We start from the raw sequence: 17,262 nt of genomic DNA on the forward strand, positions 1-17,262 counted from the left end.
CCAAATCTAGCTCGCTTCCCATTTTGTACATAAAGTCTTATTGGAATGCAGCCATGTTTATTCACTCATGTGTTGTCTGTGTCTGCTCTCGTGCCATGAGGGCAGGGTTGCGTAATTGTCGTCACAGAGACCATTCGGCCCTTGAAGCCTAAAATCGGCACTATCTGATCCTTTACAGAAGAGATTTGCTGACCTTTGTTCTAGGGCCCTTAACCTCAGTTAATTTTACCCTCTTAACCTCAGTTCATGAGGTGGTACACAGCTAGAAGCTCTGTATTTAACTTATATAAGGAAAGTTATTGAAAGAGTAGCGTTCTGTTTTCTGAGTGTTATTCGAATATATAAAAATTCTGTGTTGAGTGACTTCCTTATTTTTCATCCAGATCCTATTCCTGGAGGCTGTAATTTAGAGTTTGATTTAGATGTTGACCCCAACATTTACTTGGAGTATGATTTCTTTGAAACAACTATCAAATTTGCCCCAGCAAACCTAGGCTATGCAAGGTATGTCTGCCTCTTATAATTACTTTTAGAACACGCATGACTAGATTCAGTGAACTCTCTCAAGAGCCATCATTCTCTTTAGCAAAATGGAATCGTTTAATTTTTTAATTAAAACTCTGCATTAGTTTCTAGTTTAACAATAAGGATAGCTAATGTTGGAGTAACATTTGAATGCTCTCTGTGTATCATCCACAGTGCTGAGTGCCCTATGTTCTTTGTCATTTAATTCTAGCACTTTTATTAAGAAGGGGCAATTGTTCTTATTTTATAAAAAGGTTCCCTAAGGATCTTTTTGAGAGCAAGTGACTTGCGTATGTACAGCTAACAACTGGCAAAGCTAGCATTTGACTCTAGGCCTGATAGACATTAACGTCTGGTTACATAACCATATTACTTGTCAGTGTGTTATTTTTCTTCATAATGCCAAAATTGGCATCATTGTTTCAGAAGTTTGAAATTTGAGCTTTTGGTTCCTTTTTATAGATGGGACTTGCCCCACAAGAGATTGATGTTCAGTTTTGTTGGTTGACTTTAGAGGCACAGATTCTCCGCCATGTGACACCAAGATGGGGAAGGATTCTAGGTGGAGGTTGCAGTATGACGTCTATCAGTATTTTCTGCCAGAAAATGACCTCACTGAGGAGGGGTTGCTGAAGCATCTGCAGAGGATGGCCGAAGTGCCTCAGGTGATGGCCAGTGCTATTAAGGTAAATCTGATTCTTGTGCTTTGAGTGGCCAGATTGCAACACCTTTGTAAGAGTTGAGTTGCGGAGAAGCTACCAGGAGCTTATTTCTTTACTGTTCCCTTGGTCTTTCTGGGATTTGCACTTTATTCTCTTTTATTTATTTATTATCTTGGGAGTCTTTGCTAGTGATATCTCAAAATAATGTTGTCCTTTAAAGAGATGTGTGTAAATTATGTTACATTTTAGTTGCAGCCACACATATGACCTGGTAATCTTGAGATGTAGATGGAAGTGGGTGGTGATTTTTTATGTATTCCTATACCTATTAGATTAAAACTTTTGGCAAATACAAAGGTTGTAGTGTTGTGAGAAACTGTTTAAGGATATACTCACTGGCATTAATATTTAAACCCAAATCTCTTACTTGGAGAAAAATTTTCTCTGAGCTGTTGCCAGAAGGTTGAGAGATTACCAGATTATATAGAAAGAGGTGATTGAAATAGGACATATATGGTTAGTCTAGAGGCTCAGTCTGTTATAGAGCAAGATCTCAATGTGTTACTCTGTCACCTAGGATGTCATTGCCCCATGCTAAGAGGGAGCCTTATACAAGAACACTTATTATGCTTATTCACAAATTAGGAAGCTCTTTGGGAAAAGTTTATTCTTTAAAATAGGAAATTTTGAAGACCATGTTTATGTATTTATTTATTTGTTAATCCTCACTTGATTGATTTTTAGAGAGAGTGGAAGGGATGGGGGAGGGGAGAGAGAGAAAAAGAAAGAAAGAAAGAAAGAAAGAAAGAAAGGAAGAAAGAAAGAAAGAAAGAATTTTAGAGAGAGTGGAAGGGATGGGGGAGGGGAGAGAGAAAAAGAAAGAAAGAAAGAAAGAAAGAAAGAAAGAAAGGAAGGAAGGAAGGAAGGAAGGAAGGAAGGAAGGAAGGAAGGAAGGAAGGAAGGAAGGAAGAAAGAAAGAAAGAAAGAAAGAAAGAAAGAAAGAAAGAAAGAAAGAAAGAAAGAAAGAAAGAAAGGTGTGAGAGAGACACATTGGTTGGTTGCCTCCCGCACATACCCCAACCAGGGCTGGGGATCGAGTCTGCAACCGAGGTACATGCCCTTCACTGGAATCGAACCCAAGACTTTATAGTCTCCAGGCCAACACTCTTATCTACTGAGCCAAACTGGCTAGGGCTATTCTTATGAAGAACATAAGGACTCACAGAACAGGGCCTTTTAAAGCTACTTTTAGCTTTCAGTTAAGAGTTAGAATATTGTATGCCGAAATTCAAGGAAACCCTCAGTGACTAATGAGGACATGTTAAAAAAACTCTGGAACCTGTTTGAAGAGGCTCACACTGGCCAACTTTGGGACAATTCAGTGATCAAAAAATAAAATGATTGATTATAAGTCTTGAATAAGTAAAAACAAGATCTATACTGATACAAAAAAAAAAAAAGAAAAGAAAAGAAAAGAAAAGAAAAGAAAAAAGAAATCTCCCTAGTTGCTACCATTGGGAAAGGCTCTTACACCAAATTACCCTGAAAATTTGTTAAAAGGGAAGGAATTTGTCCTGCCTTTTTAAAGGGAGGAGCGGTTATTCATTCTCAATTGATGAGAGAAACAGTGCCAACTAATAAATGTTGAAGGAATAATTTAAATTAGAAAATCACCATTTTGTGATCTTCAGTGAAGTAATTCAGGCAAGGATCATTAGGTGAAAGATTGTTAGGGGACAGGATATTTCCAGGATGCCTAAATAGCCTGCCCAGATTCTAATTGTAAAGGGTCAACTGCTTTTAGAATGGAGTAACCTGATTGTCTCCTTCTTACCCTGTGGTCAGCACAGCCTCAATGATTGTGGGTTCACCTGCATTAGGTGTTCACATGAAGGCAGTCTGACATTGTCACCATTATCACCTGGGAAGGATACTAGCAAAGCATAGCCTGAATTCAGTCCTTGGAGTTCCTGTTTACAGGAAACATAGGGAGTGAAAGTACAAATTGGACACCTTGAGCATAATCTAAAAAATGCAGATTGTGGAATCCTATCTAATAAAACAGTAATATGCAAATTGACCATCACCCCGCTACACCCACAAGCCACGCCCACAAGCCACACTCACAAGCCAATCAGGAGCGAATATGCAAATAACCCAACCAAGATGGCTACAGCCACAGAGAGCAGAAGGGAGGCTTGGGTTTCCCAGGCAATGGAGGAAGCCAAGCTTTCCACCTGCCCTGGCCGGCCTAGGCCTCCACTCAAGGCTACAAAGTTTCAATTATAGAAGGTAAACAAATCCAAACAGAAATGGCTGCTGCCACAGAGCAAGCAGAAGGCTTGGCTCCACTCCAGGCTACAAAGTTTCAATTGTAGAAGATAAATAAACCCCAGATACCAGGGCCTCCGCTTGGGTCTCCAGGGGGCATGGCCGGCCTGCAAACCACCACAGGCCCCTCGCCCAGGCTGCCCCACACCCCAAGGGAACCCCCACCATGATCCGGGACATCCTTTAGGGCAAACCAGCCGGCCCCCACCCGTGCACCAGGCCTCTATCCTATCTAATAAAAGAGTAATATGCAGATTGACCATCACTCCAACACACAAGATGACTGCCCCCATGTGGTCAAAGATCCTGCCCCCATGTGGACACAAGATGGCCACCACAAGATGGCCAGCAGGGGAGGGCAGTTGGGAGGGACCAGGCCAGCAGAGGAGGGAAGTTGGGGGTGACCGGGCATGCAGGGAAGGGCAGTTTGGGGGGACCCAGGCCTGCAGTGGAGAGCAGTTGGGGGGGACCAGGCCTGCAGGGGAGGGCAGTTATGGGTGACCAGGCCTGCAGGGGATGGCAGTTAAGGACAAACAGGCTGGCAGGGGAGCCGTTAGGCATCAATCAGGCTGGCAGGGGAGTAGTTAGGGGGTGATCAGGCTGGCAGGCAGAAACGGTTAGGGGCAATCAGGAAGGCAGGCAGGCGAGCAGTTGGGAGCCAGCAGTCCTGGATTGTGAGAGAGATGTCCAACTGCCCATTTAGGCCCGATCGGATTGGGCCTAAACGGGCAGTCGGACATCCCTCGAGGGGTCCCAGATTGGAGAGGGTGCAGGCTGGGCTGAGGGATAACCCCCCCCCCCCGTGCATGAATTTCGTGCACCAGGCCTCTAGTATTCTATAAAGTGACTGCCCTTAATCTCTTCAGAAGTTATTGGGTGAGTGGGAGTATGGTGGTGGGAAGGACTGTTCTAGATTACAGAGGCTAGAGATAAGTACTGTGCATGCAACTTGGTTGGATCTTGGTTAAAGGGGAGAAAAGCTATAAAAGATGTTTAGAAAAACCTGAATATGGAATTTGTAATAGGTAAGAATTTATTAAACTTCTTAGGTGAGCTAAGGTATTGTGGGTATTTAGGAGATCCTTTATACATCAGACCTTGCTACTCAGAGTACGGTAGATGGACCCATAGCATTGATGTCACCAGAGAGATTGTTAGAAAAGCAGAATGTCAGATACCCCCTCTGACCAACAGAATCCGAATCCGAATTTTAACAAACTATCCAGTGATTCATAGACACATTAAGTTTGAGAAACACTGTTTTAGGACATGCATACTGAGTTATTTAGAAGTGAAATGTCATGATATCTGTAACTTACTTTAAAATGGTTCCACTGAAGAAAATAGAAGGACGAAGAGAAGGAGGAAGGGATAGATAAGCAAATATGGTAAAATATTAACAGTGGTTAAATCTAATTGATGCGATGTAGTTTATTAATTGTAGTATTCTTTCCGTATTTCTGTAAAGAAGGTTTCATAATAAAAATGTGGGTGACTAGGAAGTACTTATTGTTGAACTTGACCAAATACTTTGCCCAGGAAACATATTTGTGAAGGTTAAGCAATATTTTTGAGCAGTGGAAGTCCTCTAAGAGACTAAAAATTATTCCTGAAACTCTAATTTTCTCACTTACCAGTATTAATAAGAACATAGCTATATAGGGTTTTTGTTTCTTCTATGACATGTATTACCTATTTTAAAAACAACCTTTAAAAGGGAACTTTTGAAGTTAAGGAGTATTGCATAACACAACTACATGTAATGTCTTCTTTTTTCAGAGCCTGTTAAACAAAAATAAGTGGGTACTCTATGAGGTGTTAACAAACATTGTTAGCTCTGTAACTAGTAGTAATAGCTAACACTTGTTGAACACTCACTCTTGTGCCATGCATTGTGCTAAGTATTGAAGAAAGAATAGTGAGAAAAATAAATATGATTCCTGCCCTTATGTTGTTTATAGTCTAGTAGGTGAAAAAAAATTTTTTTTTGCTTTGTCCTAATTAGTCTTTACATGTTACTTATATCTTATTTTATTTAATTATTAACATTTAACACTATACAAAAACTTTAAAAACATGTTGTGTAAGAGCTTGCTTATATTAGTACATACAAACTGTGTATGATAATCTTTTGATAAAACTAAACAGATTTGTGTATTTTTTTAAAAAAAAGAAATATATTTTAATATTATAATTTGATATCACATGTAGGTGGATTATAACAGAATAGCCTTTAAAAAATCTAAACACTAATCATGCATTATGTTTGGCTTCAGGTGGTTACTCTAACAGCTAATGATAAGACAAGTGTTTCCTTCTCCTCCCTCCGGGGACAAGGCGTCATTTATAATGTCATTGTTTGGGACCCAATTCTCAATACATCTGCTGCTTATGTTCCTGCTCACACATATGCTTGCAGCTTTGACGCAATGGAGGGTAATTGTTCTTCTCTTGGTGAGTATACGGATTTAAATTTTGCAAACTCTTTTTTGACTTTGAAGATCTATATCAACTTATATAGAACTTAAGAATATTGAAAATGCTTTTGTGTAGTATTTATTCATTCATTGTACAGATGCCTCTTAAGCCCCTACACCAGTGGTCAGCAAACTCATTAGTCAACAGAGCCAAATATCAACAGTACAATGATTGAAATTTCTTTTGAGAGCCAAATTTTTTAAACTTAAACTTCTTCTAACACCACTTCTTCAAAATAGACTCGCCCAGGCCGTGGTATTTTGTGGAAGAGCCCCATTCAAGGGGCCAAAGAGCCGAATGTGGCTCGAGAGCTGCAGTTTGCCGACCACGGCCCTACACTATTCCACTCTCTGCTCTCTGTTCCCAGCACTGGAAGACAGCAGTGTGTGCATGTACTTAACATTTTATTTTGAAATAGTTTCATGGAAAAGATGAAAAAATAGTAACAATGTCTGTATAATCTTCACCCAGATTCTTCAAATGCTAGTTAATATATTTTGCTATTTATTCTATTTTATAGCTCTATTTAGCATTCTTCTATTAAGAGCTTTCGGTCATCAACTGCGGATGAATTATAGTTCCTCCTTTAAAAGAGCAGGCTAAATTCCTTCCCTTTATCAGTTTCCAACCACAGGTCTTAAAATAAGCAGAATGTGGCATTGTTTTTCATTTCATGTTTCATTTGGGTTCTTCATTCTCAGCAAAGCTGCTGTGTAGGTATATATTGTGCCCTACAAATTCTGGTCTTCTATCTTGCGTTTCTCATTTAAATGTAGGTCTTTGTGGTATTTCCATCTGAGTCTTAAGTGTTTTGATTGGTAGTAGGTTTTTTTCACATGAGTTTATATAGGTGTATTTTATTTTGGTTTTAGTTTAGGGATTATTTTCTTGTATTTATCTCAAAGGAGTCATGATGCTGATGAATTTATTGAGCGTATTTTTTTTTCTTGTAGTTTATTTATTATATATTTTTTAAATATGTTTTTATTGATTTCAGAGAGAGAAAGGGAGAGGGAGAGATAGAAACATCAATGATGAGAGAAAATCATCCATCGGCTGCCTCCTGCACGCCCCCTACTGGGGATCGAGCACACAACCCAGGCATATGCCCTGACTGGGGAATCGAACCATGATCTCCTGGTTCATAGGTTGACACTCAACTGCTAAGCCACACCTGCCGGGCTGTAGTTTATTTTTGAAGAAACAGAATTATTTGTTTTAGGTACAATCTCTCCTCCACCTTTCCCACTTTCCCCCTCCCCTTCCCCCAAGAATATGTTGCATACTTCTATCAGGAAGCATATATATTTTTTATTTCTTTTTTTGTTATACCAGCAGCCATTGCCTACATACAATAATTTATTTAGGGGTGAGAAGGATATGTTTAAAATAAATTATACATGAATGGAATAAATTATTGTCAGTTGACTTTGCTTTTTTCATGTCTCTTTGTTCTATTGATTAAATGCATGTATTATTCACTAAATTTTTATTATTTTTAGGAAGAGTATCTACCAAAGTGTTTTTCACTCTTTTTGCCCTGCTTGGTCTCTTCATTTGTTTCTTCGGACACAGATTCTGGAAAACAGGTCTGATGTAGTTGCTATTGCATGCCTCGTGGTCTTTTTTCTTAAATGCTGTGGGGACTTTATGACCTGTAAGGAGAGTAAGCAACTGTTTACCTCCACTGTCTTCATAAACTTGTGGTTGGGTTGTTTTAGTAAAGATTCTACCGAGTTGCTCTGCATTTTTATTTTTTCTCTTTTCCCAATAATGGGGTTTACCACCTCCTCTTGTTAGTGGAATAAAATTGGATTTGTGCAGCAAACTTCTTCACTTGCTAAATTTGCTAGTTGGTTAGGAATCAGGATGTCAATGTAAAAAAAAAAAATGTATGTGTGTGGATTTCAGTGTTAGTGGTCCACATGGTTTCATATAAGTCAGGCTGTAGGACTCCATGTATAATTCATTAACAAGGAGTATAAATGGAGCATCAGGGGGAGAGGTAATCCTGACCTCCTAAAACTCTTTAAACTTGCTTAAACAAATTGTTTGAAATAGCAATTCCTCTCCCTCCATCACTATGCCTTTTTTTCTTGATTGAGAAGAGATGATTGTGAAGAATATTTAATTCCACAAAGTGTAGAATGATTCTGTAACAAAGAACTTAATTCCTAAGCTGCATGTAAGGTCCCAAAGATATTACTAGGTATTTTAACGGATGAAGATAATGGTTGAATTGTTCATTCTAAAAAGGAAAGGATGAATTAAAAGGAGACATAAAAGTCACATTTTGCTTTGGAATATTTTGTGTGGCTTTTTTTTTTTTTTTTACCTTTTACATTTTATTTTCTCTTAAGTTGAAATTTAGTGTGCAATTTCAGATCAGACACAATGACAGACGTACTATTCTTATTTTAAGAAGGAAGTATAACTGTATTAAAATGAGCTCTGAAATTAACAACTTATCAATTGAAATTGACCTAAATACAAGAAGGTATAACCTCTGGTTAATACTTCAATATTGTACCCATTTGATAGTAATATTTACTCCCTATGAGTTCTACATTTCTCCTGCCTTTTAGATAATTATTTCTCTCCTCCAAATGCCCTAATGTGGAAGCATGAATTTGTACATTAAATACTTAATTGCATTGTAAAAAGAATACCTAACCATAGCTTGTGTGTTTTTTTTTTTTCCTTTCCTGATGGTTTGCTACTAGAATTATTCTTCATAGGCTTTATCTTCATGGGATTCTTCTTTTATATACTGATTACCAGACTGACACCCATTAAGTATGATGGTAAGTAAAAATAATATAGTTTAATTAGGTGTTCAAAAAGGAGATGCTGTGTTTACACTCCACCTTTGCTTCTACACTTTGTCCAGTTTGTGTATGATATCCTGTTTTGTGTGTAAAATAATGTAAAACCTGTATTCTAAACATCTTTTCTAAACTGCTTGTTCAGACCTGCTCTTCCAAGTTTTTGGTACTTGGTAAATTACTTGGTATTTAGGGAAATGAAAGGTCCCTATGGATTATAAACCTGTGTTTCAGCTATGTGGTACACTGAAATACGAGATTTACAACAGTCAAAATGTTAAGATTTTCTTCACCTTAAAACAAACACAACCCCTCTGTCCTTGTCATGTTTAGCTAGAATGCTTGTCATTCCATCTTCCTCAGCTCTAATGTATAGGTTGGGCCAAGTCATGCCTGTCACCAGTCCTGGGAGGTTTAGCCCTCCAGCTAGGGTTCATGTCTCAGACTGGCCCCTCCTGAGAGAGAGAGCCCATGCTGCTCTCAGGGCACCACTGAAGAGCCCACCAACCTCTGTTGGTGCTTGACCAACAGAAAGGCTAAGGGCTGACCTGGCAGGGGTCTATTGTGTCTAAAGCATGCAGTCAGAGAAGCCACCTCTGATCACACAGTTCCTCTTCTCTCTTGGTGCAGTTCGTCTGGTTCTGACAGCCATCGCCGGAAGTCTTGGTGGGATTTTCTTGGTTGCTGCTTGGTGGCGATTTGGCATCCTCACGCTCTGCATGCTGTGTGTTGGACTAGTGCTGGGCTTCCTCGTCTCTTCAGTGACTTTCTTCACTCCGTTAGGTAAGAGATGCGTAACTCAATGTTGCATGTGTTCAGTTTATTGTTTGAAAGGTCTTATTTGGGCTCTCTAGGCACAAGTACTGCCTCATCAGGGATGTGGGATCTTCCATAGAGTTCTGGAAATTTGCACTTGATGTGGCACTTTAGGGAGGGCCAGGATAAATAAGAATCCCTCTTTCCTCAACGATACCTGTACTAGATGACTTATGGAAGGCCTTTAGAGATAGCTTTGTTCCTATTTGTGTGATAAGGTGTGTGTCTAAGTGTGTTTCTGTTAGAATTAATGGAGGTAAGAGGCATTCTTAATATATAGCAAAACAGTGGGTTTTGTTTTTTATTTTTGTAAACCCTGGAACTCTTTTTTCAGATGAATCTTAAGTAGAAGCCCAATATAGCCTGCAGGTAAATTTGATGCTGCTTTGATGGCAGCTGACTTGGGGAACTTAGTGCTTTTTCTCAGTCTTCTCTTTTACCCCTAACTTCCACTCCCACCCTTTGCCAAACTTTGTGTTCCTAAGGTACCTACTTGTCGTCATCTTAGGGCCACATCACAGGGATGGTTTTGTGTGTGTGTGTGTGTGTGTGTGTGTGTGTGTGTTTACATAATTCATTTTCGATCCATGTAAAAAATCTGGTTAACTTGTAAGTTAACTTTCTTTGCGGTTGTGCAATAACTTACATTTCCTGATTGTTGTCAAACATGGAAAAAGAGTATCTACATTCCAAGGTACTCTATTAGGCTATTTCTTTTTTATGTTAGTTTTTGTATTGCAATCTCAGATTAAAGTTGATGGAAATGTTAGAAATAAGTATAGTTGTCTTTTGAGGCTGTCAACTTTTAGAACACAGGGTATAACAGAATGTACTTGGTGCTCTATAAAGATTTTTTTTTTAAGACCAGAGAGAATTGACAACCTTTACTGACCATTAAGAGGTCCTTTTGTTCTAATTTTAGGAAACCTAAAGCCAAGTTCATTCCTTCAAACCACCCCCACCTCTTTGCAGGTAGCTTTTTAAAATTTTTATTTTTCAATTAGTGTTAATGGGAATGCAGATGGGTGCAGCCATGATGGAAAACAGTATGGAGGTTCCTCAAAAAATTAAAAATGGAACTGTTTTATGACCCAGTGATTTCACTTCTGGGAATATATCAGAAGGAACTCAAAGCACTAATTCAAAAGAATATATGCATCCCTATGTTCATTGCAGTGTTATTTACAGTAGCCAAGATATGGAAGCAACCTAAGTGCCCATCAATAGATGAGTGGATAAAAAAGCTGTGGTACTCATATACAATGGAATATTACTCAACCATAAAAAATGAAATCTTCCCATTTGCTACAGCATGGGTGGACCTAGAGGGTATTGTGTTGAGTGAAATAAGTCAGACAGACAATGACAAATACCATATGATTTTACTTATATGTGGGATTTATAGAACTCCTACTCTTCCAGGATACATGGGTCTCAAGATGTGGGACCACTTCCAGGTGGACTGAGTGATGGTGACACTGTCAGTATTAAATAATTCTCAGGCCCTACCTGGTTTGGCTCAGTGGATAGAGCGTTGGCCTGTGGACCAAAGGTCCCGGGTTCGATTCCGGTCAAGGGCATGCACCTAGATTGCAGGCTCCTCCCCGGCCCAGGCCCTGGTCAGGGCATATGCAGGAAGCAGTCAATCCATGTGTTTCTCTAACATCAGCATTTCTCTCTGTCTTTCCCTCTCTCTCCCACTCTCTCTAAAAAAATCAATGGAAAAATGTCCTTGGGTGACAGAATTGTCAGGCTTAAATTCTCACTGTTTAAATTTATTTATAAATAGGAGTTCTAATATGTTCATCTTGGGTCACCCAAGGTGTGCCACATTTTGGAAAAATTTAATAGGAACAGATAAGTGGTTAGCTCCTATCTTTCCTGATGCATTAGGAGATCACATCTTCCAGCATGCAGTGGCTGGGTAGGACATGATTGATGGTAAAAATCTACTAGAGGGATTTTGCTGCTTCAATTGGGTGGGAGTTCATATTGTTAGCTCTAAATCCCATTTCCTTGTACTTTTCACTTTGCAGTACATAATCATGGAATCATAAAAATTTAGAGCTAGAATGGATGGCTTGGAGTTTGGAGATGAAGTGGTTCAATCTTCTCATTTTATGGGTTAGGAAACTGAGGCCTAGCTTCACAGCCTGTGATGGAAGAGCATGGATTAGTCAGGCCTCTAGTAAATCATCCTGGGAATAAAGGCAGAGCATTTACCTGCTTGATTTTACTCCCACCCTTCTAACTGCTGGGACACAGCTTTCAAAGGTGATTGTATTGACAGCTAACTGAAGAAAATGAGAATTCATTTCTAAGCGCCCATACATTCCCTGGTTGTTATACATTAAACTTTCTACGTATGTCCATGTTCAGATGTTGAGAAAATGAAATTTAACGTAGTGAACATGTCTACTCTTTATTTCTTTTTGCTTTTTCAGGAAACCTAACAGTATTTAGTAATGATGCTGTGTTCTGGGTGACCTTCTCTTGTATAGTTGTTCTCATTCCAGTAATTTTCATGGGCTGCCAAAGAATAGTAAGTGTTTCATCAAAAGTTAGATTTATTTATTATATTGTCCTGGGCCTTCAGTTGTTCACTTATTGCATCAGTGTGCATGTTTTATTCACAAGTACCATATGATTTCACTTATATGTGGACTCCAATGAACAAAATAAACTTAACAAAGTAGAGACAGACTCATGGATACAGAGAACAGACTGACAGCTGTCAGAGGGGAGGGGGTTGGGGGCTGGGTGAGAATGGTAAAGGGATTAAGCAAAGTCTCATGGACACAGGCAACAATATGGTGATTGCCAGAGAGAAGAGTGGGAGGAGGTAGAAGAGAGTCAAGGCAAGGGGGTAAATGGTGATGAAAGGAGACTTGGGTAGTAAATACATAGTACAATATATACAGATGATACATTGTAGAATTGTGTACCTGAAACCTATATAATTTATCAACCAATGTCAGCCCAATAAATTCAATAAAAAATAAAATTTAAAAATATGCTTTTAACAGTGGGAGCAGAGAAGGTTGGACTCGCTGTAATGCAACAACCTGGTGGATTATTAGCCATCTCTGCAAAAGAGGGGTTCTTTGTTTAATTAAACTTTATTGTTGAAGTTCTTTCACAGGGAACATACCTTTTATATAAGGTAAACTGTGTTTTAAGAACTCACTATGGGTGTCAAAGATTGTTCTTAGTTTATAGGTAACCTTTATTCGGTTCTAAGACTTGGTCCTTTTCATGTGAGCAGAAGTGATTCCCAGTGTTTGAGGCTAGTGATAAGAGTTAGCAACTATTCTTGTTCTGCCAGAGGTAAAGCCTAAAATTTCCCTCTCTTCCACAGCTGAACATCCTGACTTGTGGATTCATTGGCTCCTATTCGGTGGTCTTGGCCGTTGACAGTTACATGTATACAAGTCTTTCTTACATCGCTTTGAATGTACTCAAGAGAGCACTCAACCCTCATTTCCGCAGAGCTTTCACAAATGTGCCTTTTCAAACTAATGGTAAGACCCTAAATCCAAGAATCGGAGTGATAGTTAAGAATATTGGCTCACATGTGCTAACAGAAGTACTTGGAAATAGAATGAAAGAAGGTTAGCTGGAGGAAAGAAAGTTAACTGGACACAAGGAAGAAGCAAACACCATTCAAATGCTTATTAGTAACTTATGATCATAGAAGCAAATAAATTTGTTAGGTGGTTAAAGTTCATACTTCTAAAAACCTACTAAATGAGCTTTGTTAAAAAATTTCTAAGACAGGATTACTTAGGCTTACCTGGTCAATCTCCAGTTGTGAAGAAAATCCTGAGAATAAAAATGGCACCCAATGGGTTGGCGTGGGACGAGGGATGAGAATGGCAACCTGTTTTTTTAGGTTATTCCGTTTTCCTCCTTTAAAAAAGCATGTAATTTGCTAATAGAAAGTGAAAGTGATTTTTAGTCAGTAAGTATATTATTTCCTTAGTTGTGGGATTTCTACCCATTATAGATTTTCCATTAATTTTTTTGAAGGAAAAAAGACCACTAAATTAAATGGTCACAAAGATTGTAAGATATGTTGGTTTCAGAAATGTTCAAACATGGTGGATGGAAAAGCATGTCTTCGAACTAAAGATGTAAAAGCACAAATCTTTCCTTCTACTGTCCTGTGCCTGCCCCCTCATTGGATAAGAGGTTGATGGTAGAGACCTTGAAATCCACAGGTCTTGGAAGTTTTACATACAAGACACTATTTTGCCACGCCTTTTACTAGTACAACTTGTTGCATCTCTTCATGCATTTCTACTTGCACTCTATGTGAGTGGGTGACGAATGGGGAAAAAAGAGAGCAAGCATGGTGGCGTCCAGTGTTCCAGGGTGTACGTTTATGAGGTATACCCAGAATGCTGCCTTCTTCCCCCGCCCCTTTGTGGAAAATACAACAAACAACTGTGCCTGTGGCCACTGATCTTAAAATATTGGAATGTGAAGGACCCAAACTACTGTTTCCTTTATAAGCTGTCTGGACTTTCATATGACTGTAATAGAAAATTCCCATTTTCAAATATAAGATTAGTAGAGGCCTGTTGCACGAAGATTCGTGCAATAGGCCTTCCTTCCCCTGGCTGCTGGCACCGGTTTTCCTCCGGCACCCGGGACCCAGGCCTTCACTCTGGCCGCTGCCTTCCATCTTAGCTCCTGCCGGAGCCTTCAGTGTTCGCTCCAGCCAGAGCCTTTAGTCTTCTCCGCTACAGCTGGAGCACCACTCCTGTAGCTCCCTCAGCTCCCCGCCCTCCTCCTCATAGCAGGCGTCCTGCCCTGCCATCTTTGTTGGGTTAATTTGCATACTCACTCCTGATTGGCTGGTGGGCATCGGGGAGGTACAGTCAATTTGCATATTTCTCTTTTATTAGTGTAGATAGTTTCTTCACTCATTCCTTGGTTTGTAAGTAAGGAAATAACATATGTTTGGACAAACTCACCACAAAGACTAATATTACTAAGAAAAGATGACATAGATTTAGGCTATGAAAGGTTACATGTTAGATCTGCTTGGTTTTGAAATACAAGTTCCAACTGTGCTCTACTGTTTTTTAGACTTTATTATCCTGGCAGTATGGGGTATGCTGGCTGTAAGTGGAATTACGTTGCAGATTCGGAGAGAAAGAGGGCGACCGTGTTTTCCTCCCCACCCGTACAAGTTATGGAAACGAGAGAGGGAACGCAGAGTGACCAACATTCTGGATCCCAGCTACCACATCCCTCCATTGCGAGAGAGGCTCTATGGCCGATTAACCCAGATCAGAGAGCTCTTCCAGAAGGAGCAGCCAGCTGGAGAGAGAACACCCCTGCTGCTGTAGATGCCAAAGGGCTTGGTCAGTGTGATCCCGAAGAATACAGGCACTGCCTCAGCTTTGGAGTTTGTGCCCAGCCTGCTTCAGCAATCTCCAGTGCAAGTCTAGTAAGGAAACAGGCTTGTGTATCTATGTGCACTGATGTCCTTACTGATGCATGGTAAGGACGTGCCAAGGAGATTATGATCATTCTAAGTGATGAAAAAGATGACCAAAAAAGTGGTGATGGGGCAGCTTTTCCTTATTCCAAAATACTTGAGAAATTACCTCTTCGTTTACATGATCAACTTGTTCCATTAAATAGATACACACACATATACACAAATTAAAAAACTGATTCTCCTGTAAAGCCCTGGTGTTTTCTTTTCACAAGTCCTTGATAATTTCTCACACTTTAGTCCGTCTAAACCTGGGGGGGCAGGGGCACAGTGGGTGGTTTAAGTGTTAGACTGGTTTTTTTTTTTTTTTGCTACTGTTTAGATTTAGGGATTTGATACTGGGTCTTTGAACTTCTGAGTACAAAAGAAGAACTAACTTAAAATTAGTCTGATTACTTAATTGCATCTTTCGTAGTATCATATAGTAACAAAAGGTGTCTGTCATTCTTTTGCTTATTATTGTGATAAAAAACACATTTACCATATCATTTTAAATGTATAGTTTAGTAGATCCCGTTGTTTTTGCTTTTCTGTTTAAAATGGTAATTTAAATAGCTAAATTATTTCAATTTAAAAATAGATCAAATTTATATAGCTAACAGAACTTTTATATGGGTGATTAATTTATATTCCAAATAATGGCCTATTTTTTTTCTGGCCCTTTGAAAGAGTATTGATAGCTGATCTCTAATTTAAACCATATTAAGTGACATGAATTTTTGTTTCGTTAATCTTTACCTGCATTTTGTAGTTCTGCTAAGTAAGTTATTAGCATTGATGTAAAATACAATTTCAAAAAATCTCTATATGAAGCCCTTTGTACCATCTGTGTTTTAAAGTGATGAGGAAGTCAAAGCACTCAGTGTTTAATGGAGCTACTTTTGAAGTAGAGGCCTGGCATTTGTAAGGGAAGTCCCTTCAGTTTTAACCATTTTTTTTTTTCTTTTCATCATGAGACTGTAACCTGGGTGCCCTGGGCTGCATACCTGTGCCTCATGGCCTTTTAACTGTCAGAGCCTCTGCCACCGGCTCTGCCTGGGACTCTTGACATGCCTGAGTGACAGGGTGGTTGTATGCACATTTGTGAGTTAACCACCATTTGAAATGCTGCTTTAAAGAGATTTTTCAAAGCACAATAGATTTTTGAAATTTCGGATAGCTGGAAAATTTTCAACTTTTACTTTTGAAAGTGTCTTGGAAATGATTTATTCTGTAATCCACACTATTTATATAACTGCAGTAACACTTAAACTTGAAGGATTTTTTTTTTTTTTATAATTCACTGGAGGGATTCTGACTTCTGCCATATCTTGGTACATTCTACGAAATGTTTTTCAGCTATTTTCTATACCAGTGGTCGGCAAACCATGGCTCGTGAGCCACATGCGGCTCTTTGGCCCCTTGAGTGTTCTAACGTCACTTCTTCAAAATAGACCCGCCCAGGCTGAAAACCGACTTCTGCGCATGGGCCACGAAGTTTCAATCGCACTGTCTGTGCGCGCCCGCACATGGTATTTTGTGGAAGAGCCATACTCAAGGGGCCAAAGAGCCGCATGTGGCTCGCGAGCCGCGGTTTGCCGACCACTGTTCTATACCATCAAAACGCACTGCCAGTGAAGATTTTAAAGACACAATACACTTTTTTGGAGGGGGATACAAATTGTTAAAATTTATGTTAATTTGTAATAAAAAGCTCGTTTGTACAATTTTTTTATAATAAATTCCTATTTTGAAAAAAATGCTAAAGTTTCATTATTTTAAAACGTTTTTGCCAACTGTCTTTGTACCATAGTAACAAGACATAGGAGGACAGTTTCATAGCTATAAAAACAACTATTTAATTAAAAAATAATTATTTAAAGAATCGGTTTAAGCACAAATGAAATCATAAGAAATGAAGGAAATCTGGGGCAAGCTAATGTCTTTAGAGGATTAGTTCATTAGAACTCAGGTATGTCAAACTGAAGTGACAATATTGGAAAAGTACACTGTCCTTTAAATGCTTTGTTTCCGAGAACCTGTTACAGGCTACCTGCCATGTTTCCAAGCCACAGTAGCTCACCAGTGCTACAGACCAGAGTTCCATAGATGATAGCAAACTGATTTTAACAAAGAA

The 17,262-nt window shown here is 39.1% G+C and overlaps 1 protein-coding gene across 4 annotated transcripts in view; it reads left to right on the top strand.

Annotated features, from left to right (window-relative positions):
• Window positions 1-17,262, top strand: part of TM7SF3 (transmembrane 7 superfamily member 3) — a 41,856-nt gene that overhangs the window by 10,856 nt on the left and 13,738 nt on the right. Inside the window, exons 4-12 of one of the 4 annotated variants that reach the window (XM_008140505.3) lie at window positions 384-504; window positions 1,040-1,211; window positions 5,795-5,972; window positions 7,499-7,585; window positions 8,720-8,800; window positions 9,452-9,604; window positions 12,082-12,179; window positions 12,996-13,158; window positions 14,732-16,879. In XM_008140505.3, the coding sequence (XP_008138727.2) occupies window positions 384-504; window positions 1,040-1,211; window positions 5,795-5,972; window positions 7,499-7,585; window positions 8,720-8,800; window positions 9,452-9,604; window positions 12,082-12,179; window positions 12,996-13,158; window positions 14,732-14,994 (1,316 nt within the window). In that variant the 3' untranslated portion in view covers window positions 14,995-16,879. Of the gene's footprint in view, window positions 1-383; window positions 505-1,039; window positions 1,212-5,794; window positions 5,973-7,498; window positions 7,586-8,719; window positions 8,801-9,451; window positions 9,605-12,081; window positions 12,180-12,995; window positions 13,159-14,731; window positions 16,880-17,262 lie in introns of those variants that run through there. The other 3 variants (XM_054719196.1, XM_054719199.1, XM_054719197.1) reach the window with 3 other exon arrangements.

This window comes from Eptesicus fuscus, chromosome 7 (genome assembly GCF_027574615.1).
Source record: "Eptesicus fuscus isolate TK198812 chromosome 7, DD_ASM_mEF_20220401, whole genome shotgun sequence".
NCBI lineage: Eukaryota > Metazoa > Chordata > Mammalia > Chiroptera > Vespertilionidae > Eptesicus > Eptesicus fuscus.